The sequence below is a fragment of the Rhinolophus sinicus genome, linkage group LG07, assembly GCF_036562045.2.
Source record: "Rhinolophus sinicus isolate RSC01 linkage group LG07, ASM3656204v1, whole genome shotgun sequence".
Taxonomy (NCBI): Eukaryota; Metazoa; Chordata; class Mammalia; order Chiroptera; family Rhinolophidae; genus Rhinolophus; species Rhinolophus sinicus.
Genome location: NC_133757.1, coordinates 18,553,794 through 18,571,600, shown reverse-complemented (window position 1 = coordinate 18,571,600; position 17,807 = coordinate 18,553,794). Strand labels below are relative to the sequence as shown.

General features: G+C 41.8%; 1 protein-coding gene across 10 annotated transcripts in view; it reads right to left on the bottom strand.

Moving 5' to 3' along the window:
• SORCS1 (sortilin related VPS10 domain containing receptor 1) overlaps positions 1 to 17,482 on the bottom strand; it is a 462,347-nt gene extending 444,865 nt beyond the window's left edge. For 8 of the 10 annotated variants that reach the window (XM_074339088.1, XM_019725087.2, XM_019725088.2 and 5 more), the window contains exon 1: positions 16,572 to 17,369. In XM_074339088.1, coding sequence (XP_074195189.1) covers positions 16,572 to 17,126 — 555 coding nt within the window. In that variant the 5' untranslated portion in view covers positions 17,127 to 17,369. Of the gene's footprint in view, positions 1 to 16,571 lie in introns of all 10 variants that reach the window. The other 2 variants (XM_019725092.2, XM_019725090.2) reach the window with 2 other exon arrangements.
• Between the last annotated feature and the right edge of the window lie 325 nt (positions 17,483 to 17,807).

Here is a 17,807-nt window from a genome sequence, read left to right as displayed (position 1 = left end):
GGATGCATACTGTTATTCAATCTACCTCCTTCTTAAGCAAGGTAGCAACGATCTCTGTCTTCCTGTGGATGAAGGGGAGGTATGAAGACATTCTGATTTCTCCGCTCATATCCATCAGCAATGAGATAAACACAATATGGGCACTAGGTGGTGTTGAAATAGGGGCAAACAATGAACAAAGTAGACTTTTTGGTAAGAAAATCTTGGGCAAACCCATTAGGTATTTCCTGGTGGTACAAGATATTTGAACTACCAGGAATAGTGAAATGAAAGTCACTGAATTGAATCACCTAAATAAGGAAATGAGGAGATTGGAGAAAGTCCAGAGACCAGTGACTTCTGAGAAGGAAACATTAGGCCAGTCATCCCAGATGGGCAGATTATAGAAATTGTCTCATCTAAAGGACGCGAAACCCATTTACTATCCTGGTTTTCTGTCTCAGTTGCAGTCCAAATATTGCATTTTAAGAAACTCTGTCCAACACTAAATCATTGCACAGGAAAATTAACCAGCATGCACCAAGTGTTTTAACAAAGAAAGAGAATAAGTCTTAATTAGAAATCCATGATTTTCCAAGCAGTTTAACATAATTAAAATTTAAGCAGGCCTAAAAATATGAACATCCATTAAAAACACAAACAAGTTGGCTATAGGGTAGTTTTAATAATAAATCAAGGTCAGACGATTTAAATGTGTTCTGATTGAATTAGGCAATTAAACAGTTAGGGTGAAATATATCAGGTTGCACACAATGCAATCTAGCTTAAACAGTCCTTGATTTGGAAAGAGAAACCAAGGACTCCTTCTTAACTAGTAAGGCTTATTTTCCAAATGAGAGAAAGAACTATTATTGCAAGAAGGAAGGACCCTAAATTATTTGTTAAGCAACTGTCATTTTGCTCCATCTTAAATTTAGTGCTATACCTACTGCTGGATTTCAAATAGTTTTATCATTTTTTCTTAATCTACACATAAAATGTTTGCTTAACCACACAACTGAGGCAAGCACTTTGGTTTTCACAGAACAGCAATCCTACAGTTTTATTATATCCTTATATAATTGAATTTGCCTCAGAATTTGAAAACAAAGCAGAGACACTGAATGAGATTATCCAGATATAGGTGTAAGGATGGCTGATAATATAGAGGCAAAGCAGAGATGTGTGTGTGTATATAAATGTCCTTCACACACATCCACACATACAAACACTGATTTGCCAAATGTCCATGATAAAGCAAACCCTAAGTGTTTATATCTCTTTAGATATAGATTTCTGTGAGTCTGTGAATACATTTTACATTATTTTAACCATGACAACCTACACTCTACCTGTTCATGAACTCTAACGATGTTCATCTCCTTAAAAAATGTTTTCCCCACATTTGTTTCAATTAACCCCTAAGAAATGAGTCAGCATTTGAACTTCCAAAAAGTCTATCTCTCAAAAAAAAAAAAAAAAAAAAGGATCCTGTCTCATAACCTTTCAAACCCTCCATAGAATCAGTGGATGACCGCCAAGCTCTAAACTCATGGAGGGGCAGGACTACCACTGGTTTTGATCATGACTAAATCCCCAGGGCCTGGCATACGACCAACATGTACTAGGCAGGCACTCAATAAATAATGGCTGGATACATGAACAACTTGAGGCTACTTGAAGATGAAATGTCATAAAATTCTAAATGCAATTGAATATAAGGGCTAAGAGCTGAGCTGTTTAGACCACACCTGTCTGGATTCAAATCCCAATTTTACCTTCTGCTATCTCTGTGGCCTTGGGTGAGTTACTTAACTTTCCATTGTTTAGTTTCTTATTTTTAAAATGGGAATAAAGATAGTGTCTACTTCCTATTGTTGCTGATATGTGTGTTGTCAGGAGTACTACCTAGCACATTATAAACACCCAAGAAGTGTTAGTTATTATTATATTAACTTTCACCTGAACCCTCAATAAATAGCAGTCCTCACTCCCCTTTAATTGAAATCCTACTAAATCCAAACTCACTTGGAAAACCCAGCGACTCCTAAGTTACCCTTTCAGGTAAATGTGCCTGAAAGAAATGTGGGTTTAACCACCACTTCTTCTCTCATTGTCACGGTGCTCTCAGTTCAGTCCCTTACCATAAAGTCAGTCTTATCTCTCGTAGTGTAATATGTCCTTAGCGTTTCTCAAATGTTCTGGGCCTGCTGGGACTTTTGCACCATAGGGATTGGTTCTCAGTAGAGCTCCTTAAATGAGGAGCACTAAGTTATTTTGTCCCTCAGGCCAGAGACAATGCTAGCCCATACCAGCGGTCAGTTCATCCTGGCAGTTGGAACATCAGATGTCATTAAGACGCATTCCCACTCCTCCTGCTAGGAGGAAGCTGTGACTCCAACAGTTTTATTTATTTGGTTTGAACGTTCTCTCTCTCTCTCTCTCTCTCTCTCTCTCTCTCTCTCTCTCTCTCTCTCTCTCTCTCTCGTTGGGCCATTTTACCAGAACTGTTTGGATGAGGCAATTCAGATAGTTTATACTTCATGAATCAGTGAATTGTACCCAGGCAGCAGGTCACTATGCTGTCTCACTGCTGACTATTTCCCTTCCCTACCAAGAAAGGGCAATAAAATTATCCTGTACTGATTTAGTGTCTGGTTTCTTTAAGTATATTTATTAAGTACTGCCTGTGTGCTAAATACCGCTATATAAAAATGAATGAAATGGACCCATGTCCTCAAGAAGCTCACTGTTAACTGAAATGTAAACCAGATGATGCTTAGAGCCTACAGAGAGGCACAGAGAGTGACTTGGCACTCTCTCCTCATCAGAGGTAGATATCTCTTCTTGGAAGTATTGGAGAAATCCTCAAAAAGGAGGTGACATCCAACTGAGAATTTAAAGAATGAAATGAATTTAACTGGGCAGAGACACGACTGATTAACTCCCTAAGCAGAGGAAGTAGTACAAACAAGGGGACAGGAATAGAGAATGAAAGGTCCACGTTGTAGCTGGGAATTTGCCATGGCTCGGAGTATGTATGCCTGTGAGACAAGAAAACAAAGGTCAAGGGACCACCCTCAGTCAGCATGCAGATGACACCTGCAAGATCTTCAGTGTGCCTCACTGCTTACATTCTCTCTGATCCCCAAAATCAGGGGTGGGCAAACTTTTCCTGTAAAGAATCAGAGGATAAATATTTTTTATAGACTTTATGAGCCATACAGTCTCTATCACAATTACTCAACTTTGTCATTTTTGCATGACAGCAGCTATAGACAATATGTAAAAAAATGAGGATGGCTGTATTCCAATAAAACTTTGTATGAAATAAATTTCAGGTGTCACAACTTATTCTGCTTTTTATTCTTCTCAGCCATGTAAAATGTAAAAGCCATTTTTAGCTTTTGACCATATAAATACAAGTGGTAGGCCAGATCTGGCCCATGGGCAGTGGTTTGCCAACTCCTGTCTTAAATGAATTACTTCAAATCTCATCTAGAAAAGAAAGATAAATTAATGTCTGTCCTATAATGGGAAATGGAGCACCTGCTTCTTTAAAGGTATTTTCAAGACCTACATTTAAGTTGAGTAAGCGGTACTAGGTAGGGTTTCCAGGCAGGAATTCCCGCCCATTCTCAGGAATTTTTTTCACTTTCCCATTCCTGAATCCTGAGAAAAGTTGGTTGGGAAATAAGGAAAATCGGCTCCTTGAATTCAGTAATAACCACAATGGGAAATAAACGTACTACTCACAGTGTATCTCTTAGATAGTTTCCCCATTTATCTCTAGGTTTCCGGTTGGGAAATGGTGCAAGGATTCAGGGGAACTATTTTTCCTTTTGGAAAAATCAGATTCATTTGGCCAGTTTGAGGTCAAGTACTTAATAGGACATTTTAAACTGGGGAGTCTAGTCTGATATTTAAGCACACTGTGAGCCTTCGTTCCAAATATCTTGGGCACTCAGTTGATATAGAAAGAGAATGCAATCTTAGTCACAGCTTTGACCATGCTAATAACCTAAAGCGAACCCAAGACCCAACACGTAAGGAGTTTAAAATGGGCAGGAGTGGCCTCTTCTCCTGCCCACTCTTATTCTGTCTGCAAAACTCCTAATCCTGTGTAAAGACCCAATTTAAATAGCACTTCCCTTTAAAGCCTTGCCTTCTATTCTCAGGAAAAATCAGTTGTCCCCACTCTCATCTTTGCTCCCATAGCACTTTGCACAAAACTCTATTACAACTATTAGGCACTTATCTCACTAAATTGCAATTATCTGTTTATGTGTTTATTTCCACCAGAAAATGCACCCTCAAGGGTAAAGATCAGGTCTTATTCATCTCTATATCCTCAGCGCTTAGCATAGTACTAACACAATAGCCACTTAAAACATGTTTTAGTATTTTTATTATTAAAGAAATGCATGCCATGTTAAAAATTCAAAATAGCAAACTATACTACAGACTAGTATACAAGGAAAGGTTAAAAGTTGCCTTTCCACCATTCAGACCATCACTCTCATTTCCCAAAGGAAATCATCCTTAAGAGATTCTCAAAAATTGCATAAATAGTATGTGAGTCCCTTCCTCCCCACAGCCAGGTAACCAACATATAGGGCTCTCAAAGCTGTCACACGCGAGATTGGCTGACTCTTGTAGGAATATGACACGGCTGGGGGCAAAACCCCAAGAGCCAAAGGCCAAAGAAGTACTGTGGCTACAACAGAAACGGGCACAGTCGGACTAGGAATCTGTTCTACTCAGCACTTTTTATGAGTTGATAACCAAAGATCTCTCTCCACTCAATGATACTTTCCCTCTGTTGTTTGTATCTCTCACTCTGATTTTTTTCTGTGTCTCCTCCATGCCTTTCTTTGTCTCTCCATCTGCCTTCTCTGTCTATGGCTTTTCTGTCTCTTTGTTTCTTACTTTCTCTTTATCTTCCTCTTTCTTATTCCAAGTCTGCTGTCTCTGTCTTTGCCTCTGTCATGCTCCCTCTCCAGCTCCTCTCCCTATTATTCTTTCTCTCTTTGCATCTGTCTGTTTCTATGTGTCTCTCTGTCCCTTTCTCTCGGATTCTTTCTCTGTCTCCTTGTTCTAGATATATTTTTCCACTCAGCTCTCACAATCAGTAAATATCCTTACCAAGGCCTTAGAAACTATTTAATATTTCACTTTTAGGAGTGGTGATTTAAATATTGTACACCAGTGCTTACGTTACTGTGAATGTATAGAGATGCACAAGAATACACATATCTATTATCCATTCTATCATCGGGATTATCATTACACACAAACTCACATATATATATATATATATATATATATATATATATATATATATATATGAATATATAGATATATTATATTCTATGTGTATATATATATATATGTGTATGTGTGTGTGTAAGTTTGTGTGTAAAATTCTACTACATATATATATATATATATGATGTAGAAATGGATGATACCAAGACAGAGACCAAGACATTTAAATTGAAATATTGAAATACATGCTCCTTTATAGGGAACTGGAGGCTACTAGAATTTCCAGGAGGTGTACTCAGACAGAAGAAACTACCTCCAGATCTCTCTCTCTCTGGAATCAAGAGGATTACAAACAAAAGGCCTGATAGCCCCTGCTGCTCGCTGCACACCCCTAAGAAAGACAGAGTGATCCTGCTGCTTTGCAAAAACCCTGATTGTGGGCGCTCTACCAACAACAGAGATTAGAAGCAAGTCAGGCAACTTGAATGTGGGCTTTTTGTCTAGTTCAGTTCCCTGGAATTCAGTTCTAATGAGGCCAAGTTCTCAAAATTGCTTGTTCTCTCTTGTTTTGTTTTCATTTTTCAAATAATTAAAAAAAATAACTCAAGCAATACAATTTTATTGAGAAACAACAGCAAAAACTAAGAACAAAAATTAAAACAAAAAGTCACCTACAACCCCAAAATTCATCATAATCACAAGCAACATTTTTGAATCATGCCCTTTCTGTGCTTTTTTTCTTTTTTTTTAAAAGTATTGAGGCCCTACTATGTCCAGGTATATTTCTAGGGACTTGGGAGATACAAAGAAACAACAAAGTCCCCCAAAACAAAACAATACCAAAAAACAAAACAAAACAAAAAGAATTCTGACTTCATGAGGCTTACATATGTACTATTTTTCAATCTGTTTTTTTTCCTCCATTCTGCTATTCTGTGGGAGATTTCACAATTCAACATATATATTTACATAAGCAATCTTTTAATGTCTGAATACTCTACAACCCTCATGCGCAAGGTCATGAGTTGTTTGTTCTATGTGAAAAGCCAGTTTTCCCCAAGGAAAAAGCAAATAAAACAGCAAATATATAGTAAGCAAGTTGTGATCTTGTGATGTATAGTAAGAAATACACTTGTGGTCTTTGTCCCCATTTCTGGCACCGAGCTCCTAAAACGGTTGGAATTTCCTGTGATGAAAGTGATAAAGGTTCTTTTGTTATGTTAATGAGGTGACTTTTGGAGCACACCCAAGAATGGAGGCTGGTTGCCAGGAGAATCAACCATGTGATTGGATGGTTGGAATTTTCAGTCCCAACCCCTGGACTTCCAAAGAGGACAGAAGGGCTGGAAGGTTGAATTGATCGCCAATGGCCAATGATTTAATCAATCATGACTGCGTAATGCAGCCTCTATAAAAAACCAAAAGGACAGATTGCAGAGCTTCAGGGTTGGTGAACGCGTGGAGATTTGAGAAGAATGGAATCCTCAGAGAGCATGGAAGCTCCTCACTTCTCCCCCATACTTTGCCTTAGGCTGTTCCACCTGGCTGTTCCTTAGTTATATTCTTTTAAAACAAATGGATAACCTAGTAAGTAAAATGTTTCTGTGAGTTCTGTGGGCAGCTCTAGTAAATGAATGGAACCCAAGGAGGGAGCTGTGGAACTTCCCACCTATAGCTGGTCAGCAGCACAAGAGATAACCTGGGTTTGCAACTGACCTCTGAAAAGGGGGCGGTGGCAGGGTTGTGGGACTGAGCCCTTCACCTATTGAATCTGATGCTATCTATTGGTAGATACTGTCAGAATTGAGTTAAATTGTAGGACACCAAGCTGGTGTCTTGAGAATTGCTTGTTGGTGTGGGGAAAGCCCCACACCTCACATAACAGAAATTGCATTGAGAACTCTATCACAAGTATTTATGTGCAAATAGCTAGAGATATTGAGAAGGATGCCAAAAAGAGCAAGACAGGGGCCCAGCACTCATTATAAGAATATGAAACTGGAGTGAAAGAATATAAACGCAAAAACAGAAGCAATATCATAAATAACGTATTGTAAATATCTTTTTAACAGGCCACACTTGAACACTATTTGTACTAGTATTAACACTATCAAACTAATAACAACAACAATAATAATAATAGCTAGCCCTTATTGACTGCTTACTATATCCCAGATGCCACTTTAAGTATTTTTATACCTATTGTCCCCTTAAACCATCAAAAAGCCAAATAAAAAAAGTATACCATCATTTATTTCCATTTGCAGATGATGAAACTAAGGCACATAGTTGTAAAGTTCATTGTCCAAGTTCAAGTATCTAGTAGATTATGGACTGGGAATTCAAACCAATCACTAAATGTTATGTTATATTTAAAATAACGTACCCTTTTAGCCACTTAAGACATGTACCCCCCATGATAATATGGACAGCCAGGAATAATAATTGCCTAGATTATATCCAGATGGAAACAGTACCATCTGGCAGAGAGGCATCACCATCCTCTGTCTGGGGCACTGTGTGCTGTTCCATGTCATCACCTCTCCTCCCCGTACACAACCTCAAACTGGTCTTCACCATCGGGGTCATAGTTTCTACTGAGAAACTGATCAAGGCTGTGGGCTTCAGCTCTTTATGGGGAAAAATGAAGCATATTGACATGAGATTGTCCAGATAATGGTAGGTGTTTATAGACCCCCCCAAACCCACTCATGAATCTTAGGAAAAAGATTTTCAAACTTTCGTGTTCCTAATCACCTTTCTAGGGAGCTTAGAAAGTATATAGATTCCTAGACCCCATCAGCAGACTCAAAAGCAGGTCTCATAAGGACAAACTATGGGAAATACTGCCTGAGGTGCCCAAGGAGAGAGCCCGTGGCAGCCCAGATAAGAATTCCTCCATCAGTTCAGCAAAATGTAAATCAGTGCAAACAGGGCTGCAGACAGGTTCTAAGAAGGATGACAACCATGCCTAAAATAGCCTTTTTCCCCTTTAATGATTTGATGCAAGAGTGCCTGGTGGCAAGTGCTGAATCAGGGGATGACCTTTCACTTTTAACCACCTTCCCTCCATAGGACCTGGAGCAGTAGGATCAAAGGCCCATAGTTTTGTGTCTCCACAGCCCCTGTTGCTCTGGTTAGGGGAAGATGACTAGAGGCATCAATCCATTGGCTCCAGGACACACCATGATTAGTTAGTTGTCCGATAACATGATTTGTATTAGTACTTTCTTTGCAACTTTGTGCAAGTTGTCTACACTGTCACTCCAGGGTCATTAGCCATCAGGAAGAAACCAAAGAGCACACGCACACATCCTCCGGGGGAACAAGATAAGAGGACACAGATTAATAAACCCAGGGAAGCCATTCATGGGGACTGACACAAGTTAGGGCTTTGATCAAGCGGCATCATGGAGCAGCTTATTACCAAGTAAAGTGCATCATGTCAGTGACCTAAGATCTGGACGAAGTGCGAGGGGGACCCTGAGACGGGGTGCTCATGCCCAGAGCTCCCCTACCATCTCTCTGCACTGACCTGTGGAGTTCTCTCTAAAGAAACTCAGGAAAAAACAAACAAACAAAAAACAAAACAACAAAAAAAACTTTATAATGGAACAACATAATCAAAAAGAAAAAGCTTTGGAGCCAGAAAGGACAAAAGTAAAATTCCAGCTCTGCCACCTTCTTGCTGTGTGACCTTGAGAAAGTTCTTAAGTCATGGCTTCTACAGCTTTAGAATGAGGATAATGGTACCTAGTTGGCAAGGTTGGTGTGAGGATGAAGTGAAATAATGTGCTGATGCTCTAGAATGTACTTCCAGGGAATCTATTCAGTAAATTGGCTGTTATTTATGTAACTATTGTTAAGAGGGACTTTTGCTATAATCAGTATATCTTATCTGGGTACAGAGAGCTATCCCTAGCATTCAGCTTCCTTTCCCCCGACCCGCAAAAGAAAAAAGTAGAAAAGGCAATAGCTGGTAACTCAATTATAATCCTTGAGCAAATAAAATCTGTTAGTATCGATAGACACCCTTCAGTTTGACTACTGCTGCTCCCAAACATTGTTGACACGCTAGGTTCCTGTGACTGACACTATATTTAACATTACTTTAAACTAGATTTCATCTGCATAAGACAATTAAAGAGGGGATGATGAGGTGGTTATCCCCTCTTTTCTCCACCAACCCCCTGCTGCAATAAACCCAGTCATAAATAACCTTATCTCCCAAGTCAAGTCCATTAGCAGTGGAACGAACACACATGGTAGGTAGGTTATTGCTGGAGACCTCACTTGCTGCAAGTCCCATTATCTCTCGTTAAGGTCACTTTTTAAAGGTTTAAATAACACCAAAAGCATGATATTGGGCGAGGCCACTTGCTCTGAAGATCAGAACAAATAACTCGAATAGCTGAGCCCAGAACTCAGGAGCTCCATGGCCAATATCCCTCCTTCGGGCAATGGCAAATATTATGAGCACAGGTGCACAGGCTTCAGGCCAACCATGAACATGGGATACAGCTGTGCTCAAACCCTAAGCTGTGAAAAGCCAGCAGTGGGCCAAACCAGTCATACAGTGTGACAAGATGGTTTGACCCTCTTCTACGAACGGACCTGCTTAATAGCAACACCTTAATTTCCTTATTTGAGAAATGTAGATAATATTTTTCTTACCTATCTCAGAGGACTGTAGTGAGAATAAAACCGAGGTGATGGGAATAATGTTCCAATGTTTGAAAACTGAAGCATTTTGCAAAGCAAAGGGAGCTATAACTGATCTAAAGTGGCAGAACAACGTTCAGGAGTGCTATAGAAAGAGACGCAATATCTTTTATACACGTGTAAAATTTCACGTAGTATTTGCTGCAGAGTATTCACGTCCTTCTCCCCCCCCCCATCTGCATTTTAGAATAGGCTCTTTTCTTTCCTTATACACCTTGCACAGTGAGATTCCACCTTTGTTTCTTGCCAACCACTTGACTATTGCATCCATCCCATCCTAGCAGAGTAGACACTTCTCCCCTCCATGGGGCCTGGCTCCATCTCGTGTGGGCCATACCTCTTCTCTGCCATCCTCTTTGGCCACTGTGGCCACATCGTTTGGCTTGTTTCCTCTATAGGACACACAGATGCATTCTCCACATTTTCTAGCCAGAGATACAGGGCAGTAAACTGAGATATACACAAAGACAGGACAACCATTTTACATACGTTTAGTGACAAGCTGGCAGAGAGCCAAATTAATTTACCCTCTGGGCAGTCTAACCAGTAATGTTTCTAACCAATATCTTAAACAAAAGGAAGTCCTTTTGTGGGAGGCCAGATGGCCCCGTTGGTTAGAGTGCGAGCTCTGAGCAGCAGGGTTTCCGGTTCAATTCCCACATGGGCCAGTGAGCTGCGCCCTCCACAACTAGATTGAAGACAATGAGCTGCAGCTGAGCTTCTGGAGAGGCGGCCGGATGGCTCAGTTGGTTAGAGTGGACAATGACTTGGAGCTGACTGGCCCTGGAGAAACACACTGTTCCACAATATTCCCCAATATATATATATATTTTTTTAAGGAAGTCCTTTTCTGAAAACTGCACATGGAAAATGTCAAGGTAAAAATGAAACAATGATGAGTCCAATTGAGATTTAATGTTGTAAATAAGGGCAGTCATGTCTTTAAATGACCATACAGGTTTTTATTTTCTTTTGGGGCTTGGAATATACCCAAACTCACTAGAAGATGGCTGTGCATATTTTTTTGCTTAAAGCATAGTTTTAAAACTATTTCTATGGTTAAAACTTGAGTTAAACATAGTTTACCTTTAACGTAGGTTACTTTTCTGGATATAGATAGGAATTGCTACATCTCTACTCTCCACCTTTACACCATCCATTCAGCTCAAAATATCTTTATAATAATCTCCATCTCTGAATTAAATTTTTTCTTTACATTTCAAGGTCCAGTTGAAGCATCAGCTCTGCATAAAGCTTGAAGACCACCCCAGCCGGAGGGCATCTGACCCTCCTCTGAACTTCTACAGCATGTTACGCCCTCGGAGGACACTTAGCTCCTATCTCCTGCCTCTGCAAAGGATGCTTTGACTCCAGAATAACAGCTCTTTGAGGCCAGCCAGGTATTGTTTCTTTTCGTCTTTGTGCATCAGTGCACATACATCCCTAATATCATTGCCTGACAAATATCAGGATTCAATACACCTTTGTAGAATTAAGAGGAAACATGATAATTTGCGTAAGCTTCTTAGCCTAATGCTGCCCTATGGTAATCTCTCCTTATCCGGGAGCAATTCTTATTCTCTTAAATAAACTAGATAATTCCATCAGCCTTTGGACCCTACTCTATGAGTTTCAGGGGTCCCTCTTAAAAAAGATGTGGATATAGTTCCGAGGGCCAGCATTCATGTCAAATTTAGTCTAGAAAATCCCATTCAATATCTTAAGAGAAGTTTACTTTCGAATTTCATATTAAGCATTTTTTTTTGTCCAAAGATAGCAAGCTCCTTAACATAAAGATATTATGTAATAAACCCAATAACCTATGTTTTGCTGCAAATTCACATTGAAATGAATGCCTGTTTGGATCTCAAATGACTTGATTTCCTATATATAGATATGCATATGAACCATAGGCAATGGAAGAATCATGTGAAATAAAAGGCTTGTTCACTTACAGGTCAAGGGTATAGGTCATTTTGTCATTTCTCAATACCCAACACATCCAGTGTACTTTACTTCGATTTAGTAGGTGTACAATACCTATAGTTGAACAAACTATTAAATTAATTTCAATCTGTAAGGGATTTTGGTGGTGCTCTAGTCTATTAGTGTCTATTCTCCAGAGGGTAAAATTGAGGCCACAAAATTTTAACAAGTTACGACTACATAACTCATCTTTTCATAAAGTCAGGACTATAACCTAAGATTCTTAATCCCCATCAGAGAATTATTTCTTCAACTAAAATAAAAAGTAGCATTTATTGAGCACTTACTATGTACAAGCCACTGCATAAAAAATGTCAAATCTTCAGGAAAAAGTCTGCAAAAAATGTACTATTCCATATTTTAGTTGAGGAAACTGAAACTCAAAAAATGTTAAGTGTCTTGCTCAAGCATAAGTGCTGGTAAGCAGGAGAGCTAACATTCAAACTCAAATCTGTCTGCTTCTAAATCCACTACCTTCCATGTCACACCATACTAACATTCATTAATAGCAGAAAGCACCGATCAGAGAGGGAATTACGTGGGCTTGCTAGAGAAAGCTAAAGTTGTATCGTTTTACTTAAAAAAAAGAAAGAAAAAACAGATCAAAAAAATCTATGTCAAAGTGTATAGCCAAATCAAGTGTTTATATCCACCTTTTTATAAAAGCAGATTTATAATTAACTTAGAAGAAGAATCTATTCCTAAAGAACACCAGATCTGAAAGCTAAATGATGGCAGGTTACCTCCTGCTCAATGAATCACCAGGTGCAGATTCCATGTCTCACTAAAGATGAAGAGGTGGGCGGATAAGAGAACAACCAAATCACTACTTAAGGAAAGAGTGCAATGTGACAGGTGCATTTTCCAGTACCTACTTTTTTACAAGTACATGGAGCTTCCAGCTAAGACTATGCCTCCTCCACCATTATCTGAAATCCACCCAAGATAGGGTTACTTAAAATACAGACACCAAGAGGTTTGAGGTTTTCAGTTCCACCTTAAAGTCTTTAAAACAAGCCATTCGTTGGGATTTTGGAATCAGATGACTCTGGGTGCTAGTCCCTGATTGCCACTGACCTTTTGTAAACCCTTGGCAAGTCATTTAGCCTACTAGAGCCTCTGTTTCCTCCTCTATATAATGGGAACAATATCTACTCACAAATTTTTTTATGGAAATGAAGTGAGATGATGGAATGTAAAGCATCTACCCAAAAGCCTGACTCAAGATGGACTCAGTTTATTCATTAAGGTCGGAGGGTCAGTGCCAAGTCCCAGAACAGCTAAAGGCAAAGGGGTCCATGGGCAGCAACCAGACCATCGCGCTCGATGATAAATGCAGCATCAGAGATACCGCAATGGTCCCATGTGTCAAGTAAAAGCCTCTGTTAACAAATCTCATAACATTATTTGTGGTAAATTGAAATATTCAAATTGACACCGACATAAAAATATGAAAAAGAGAGGAACACTGCCACCCACCTATTACCTAACAAGGATTTTTATAAGGATTAATGAGTGTAGCACTTTGAAAGTCCTTGCAAATAAGGAATAAACACATGCCCCATCATGCATACATTTATAGACGAAAAATATATTTTAACAAACTAAGGATACTGTATAAATTTAGATCAGGGCACAGCATGCCTAGGATGAGTAGGGTAGGAACAATATGTTCTTGCTTATGACACCAAGCTCATGACAAATGATTCATACCCAGTAACTTTCGTGCCAAAAGATCCCCCCAGGTGTTCCACCAACTCGAGCAACAGTTCCCATAAAGCTAGACTGCAGTAGAGTGGAATCACATCACACCCACAGATGAGGCAAAACAGTCATGTCTTTACACAACTGCACAAGTCCAACAGGGGAGGGGGCAGGAAGGAAAAGGAAAGGAGGTGAGAGAACCATCCAGAATTCCCCACAAGTCTGACAAGCAGCCTATAATTACCATACATTTACACCTTCAATGCAGGTGTTATTGTAATCAGAAGCCCTACTTACAAAGGTGAGACAGTTTCAGAGGATGTATATTGCCTGTGGCGCTGAATGGATTGAGGGGGAGGGGATTTGTAGGGGAAGACAGCTAATGTGAATAAATGAGAGCCCTCCAGTGCTGGCCTTAGGTTTAGGTTAGTGAAAATGAAGTGCTGTGAGACGAAGGTTCCAAACAGGTGCACCGCACTCTGCAGTCACCATGCCTGATGTGGGTCCTGGCACACAACTCTCTGTAGTGAATCTGATGGGCATCGCCCCCATTTTAGAGATGAGGAAATTCACACTCAGAGTACAATCAACCTACCAAAATCAAAACACAAAGAAGCAGAACTAGAACTCAGGCCTGCACTCTGCCTTTCATGTCATAAAGTTATGCAAAAAAAAAAAAAAGTTTCTTTCTGCTTCTCTTTCCTTTAAAAAATAAAACTTTGTCTTGCCTATGAACGTGTGCCAGCTTTGTTTTCGAGGACCTGGACACAGACTATCTCTCTCCCTTTACCATCGGTACATGTACACAAAAAAGAAACCAATTTGCGTGTAAGCAGGCAGGGATGGGGTGGGGATGGTGGTGGAGGAGTCCTCACAAAGTAAGAGACTATTAAGTAGGAATCTCCTTAGTTAATATGATTTGAGTGCTCAAACCTTTAACACACATCACCTTGATTATTTTCTATACTATCTCAGACTTCGCTGCATGTCTCCCATCCAAGTCCTGACCCTACTGGGCTTATAAGCACCATTAAAAAAAAAAAAAAGTCTGGCAGTGCTTGGCGCCATTTCTTAAATGGAGTTTAAAATTTGCCAAAGATGTACTTTCCTTTTCTAGGTCTTTCCAAGATCTTTCAAGAGACGAACTAAAGTAGAGGTCTAATGGGTGAGTGATATTTTACAGCTTGAATTACATTAAAAGCCAGAAATATTTTGAGTCCAAAGTCCTTTACTTCTTGATACAACAAGATCTAATATGTCTGATGTGTTTAAAATCTCCCCTTAAAGCCAGAAGCTTCGAGCTCATCACTTAAAGCAGTGCAAGTTACTTAATTAGTTTAGGAAGATTCAAGTTCAAATTGTGTGATCAATTTTAGTGGTTACTATATGAAAGATATGATAGTTAAGGTAAGAAATGAGGGCAAGGGTCTCCAGAACTTGAATGGAAATAATTTAACTTCCATTATTTGATTAAACTGGTCCTGAGAACCACATAAAATCACAGCCTCAGTCAGGAAGGCTAAATTGTAGGGAAAACCATGATGATGCTCTCAGACAGAGACATCAATACAAAATACTATTTATCATGATTTGCCTTAATACAATATATGTGTATGTATCCAAGGAATCCATAATGACAGACTATTTTTTAAAATGTTTACAACCGTCATTAAAAACGCTGACAATGAGCACGTCTCACTAAAGTGGCACTTCCCTGGGAAGGTTTCTGGCAATTACATCACAACTGAAAACATTTTGAAAGGTACCAGGCTGCAGAGACTGTGCATATTACAAATACTCCAATCTCAATAACCTGATGGAAGTTGAAACTTTGATTTATTTTTTTCATTTTACCCATCCTTGGGTTTTATGTTCTTGTCAGCTTAATGGCAGCCTAGAGAAGTTTCCGCACTTCCAAATCCTCTTCAGTTCTTACCATCAAAAGCTGGCTTTTTACTATTTCCGCTCATTGAAGTTTCCGGGTGCAGTTTAAACTGGAATAGCTACCTCAGATTCCAGACATGCAGGCTTTTCCAAAAATCTAAAACCTTTACTGACATGGCCAAAGCTCATGGACTTGCATCCGTTCTCCCCAGTGCAGAGCCTGCTGGAATCCAGCAACGCCTCTTCTCCCTTCATAAAGGGAGGCTAAGACTTGATTTGTGCTCTTCTCTAGAGGAGGTCAGGCAATGTGGGAGAACAGGGAGCTGTTGTCACTGGGGTATATCTGATCTTCCCCGGACTGATCATGCCAGAAAACAACAACTCATTCACAGGCTGGAAAGCCCCAGCTCTCAAAACACACTGGCTGGTGCTGTTAGAAGATGCTGGAGAGTTCCTGTCCTGAAACTTGCATCCACTTGGTCCCCCAAAACAGAGACAACATTAAGGGCACCTTATCGTCCACTGCAGTTTTCTTCCTTTGTGGGGAAGAGGGGGCTAGGAGCTCTGAATAAAGATAAAATAAAAATCCTCAAATAAAATCTTATTGATACCACTTGTGCTCATCCATGAGTCTAGCAAGTAAAGGGAAAGTCACTTGAGGGAATGTCGGTCTGCCTGGAAATTTAACCCTTTCATCGCCACATTCAGGATACTTGAACATCTCTCTGTCTGTCTGGTCTTCAGATCCATATTACATCAATGAGACCAAAGAAGTGAGGAAATAGGGATTTGCCTGCCCTGTTTAAACCTTTGCTTGGGGTTTGCAGGGGACTCTGATAGTTTTGTTGGGGAGGGGCTGGTGGTGGTCTCCTAGGAGGTAACCTGGGGGAGGTGAGCAGGTAAGACTTTAGTTTGCAGCATCTTTTCAGTCCAGAAACCCCATTTCCTCAAATTCTCCATCAGATCACACAGCCAACTTTAACCCTTTTCAGCTTTCGCCCCTTTGCCCCCAGTCCCATTCTACTCACGCTGCTGTTGTGGCCAGACCAGTGGACCATAGCTTGGTTGTGTGCTGAGTCGCCTGTCAGCGCGAACGTGGTGCTGGTCAGTTTCAGCTCCTCCATCCGGAAGCGAGTGGCTTTGTCTGGGTCCCGCTCCAGAGTCCCAAGCTCCTGCTGCCCTTCGTCCCTTAGCACTCTCCGGGGGTTCCTACTCGCGCCCTCTCCTTGTTCTGCCTTCTGATCCGCTCCACTCCGTTTCCTCCGGCCCGAGCGTGGAGCAACGGCCACGGATGCCCCGGGGCCCGGGGCCCGCTCTAGGGACAGCGCTCGGTCTCCGGGGGCCACTGCGAACAGAGGGCGCCCAAGGAGGGGCAGAGGCGTGGCAGGAGCCCTGCCTGGTGGCCCCTGATGAAAAAAGCCCCCTGTGGTCGGACCCCAACGTGGGGCCGAGCTGGGGTGAAGCTGGAGGCAGCAGGAGCCGCCGCAGCAGGCGCCCGGGGCGCAGAGGACCAAGAGCCCCGCGCCGGCGAGGAGCGCGCTCAGCCCGGCTGGGGAGCCACCTCTGGCGCCAACTTTTCCCATCGCAGGAGCGGAGAGGAACGGAAAGGGGGTCCCGGACTGAAGGTGGCGGCACGGGGGCTCTCCGCTGGCCGGCTGTGGGGGAGAGGCGCTCAGGACCCCAACTCCATCCAAGTTGGGCCGCTCTGGGGCGGGTGGAGGCGGCGCCGGGCAGGTGGCGGCCGCTTGCCCAGGCTGGGCTGGTGCCGAGCGCGGGTTCGGACAGAGCTAGCCGCCGCCACGCGGGGGTGGAGCTCAACTGAAGTCACGGGCGGAGCGGGCGCTGGCGCGCTAGCAGGCGACGCGGACGGGAGGGCGGGCGCTGCCGGGGCTCCGAGTGCCGAGTCCCGCTCGTAGCTGCGCTGTGCGCGGGTGGCTGTGGAGACTGCATGCGCCGCGGACCCTCCCCTTGGGCTCCCGGGCGCTGCCGCCGCCCGCTCCTCGCCGCCCTCCGCTCTGCGCCCCCGCGGCTGCCGGCTCCTCTGTAAGCCCGCGCGCCTCCCGTGGGGTCAGCCAGCCCGGAGCTCGCAGAGTGGTCACTGTATTGGGGACTTAATATTCCTGTTTTATTGTTGGTATCAGTTTCTGTTGCTGTTTTCTTCCCCCGTCCAACGGTCTTTTCCAGTTTAGAAAATGGGGATGGTTGGGCTTCTCATTTTTCCCTTCGTAGTCTCCTTGAGTTGGTATGTGAACCTTACCTTGAGC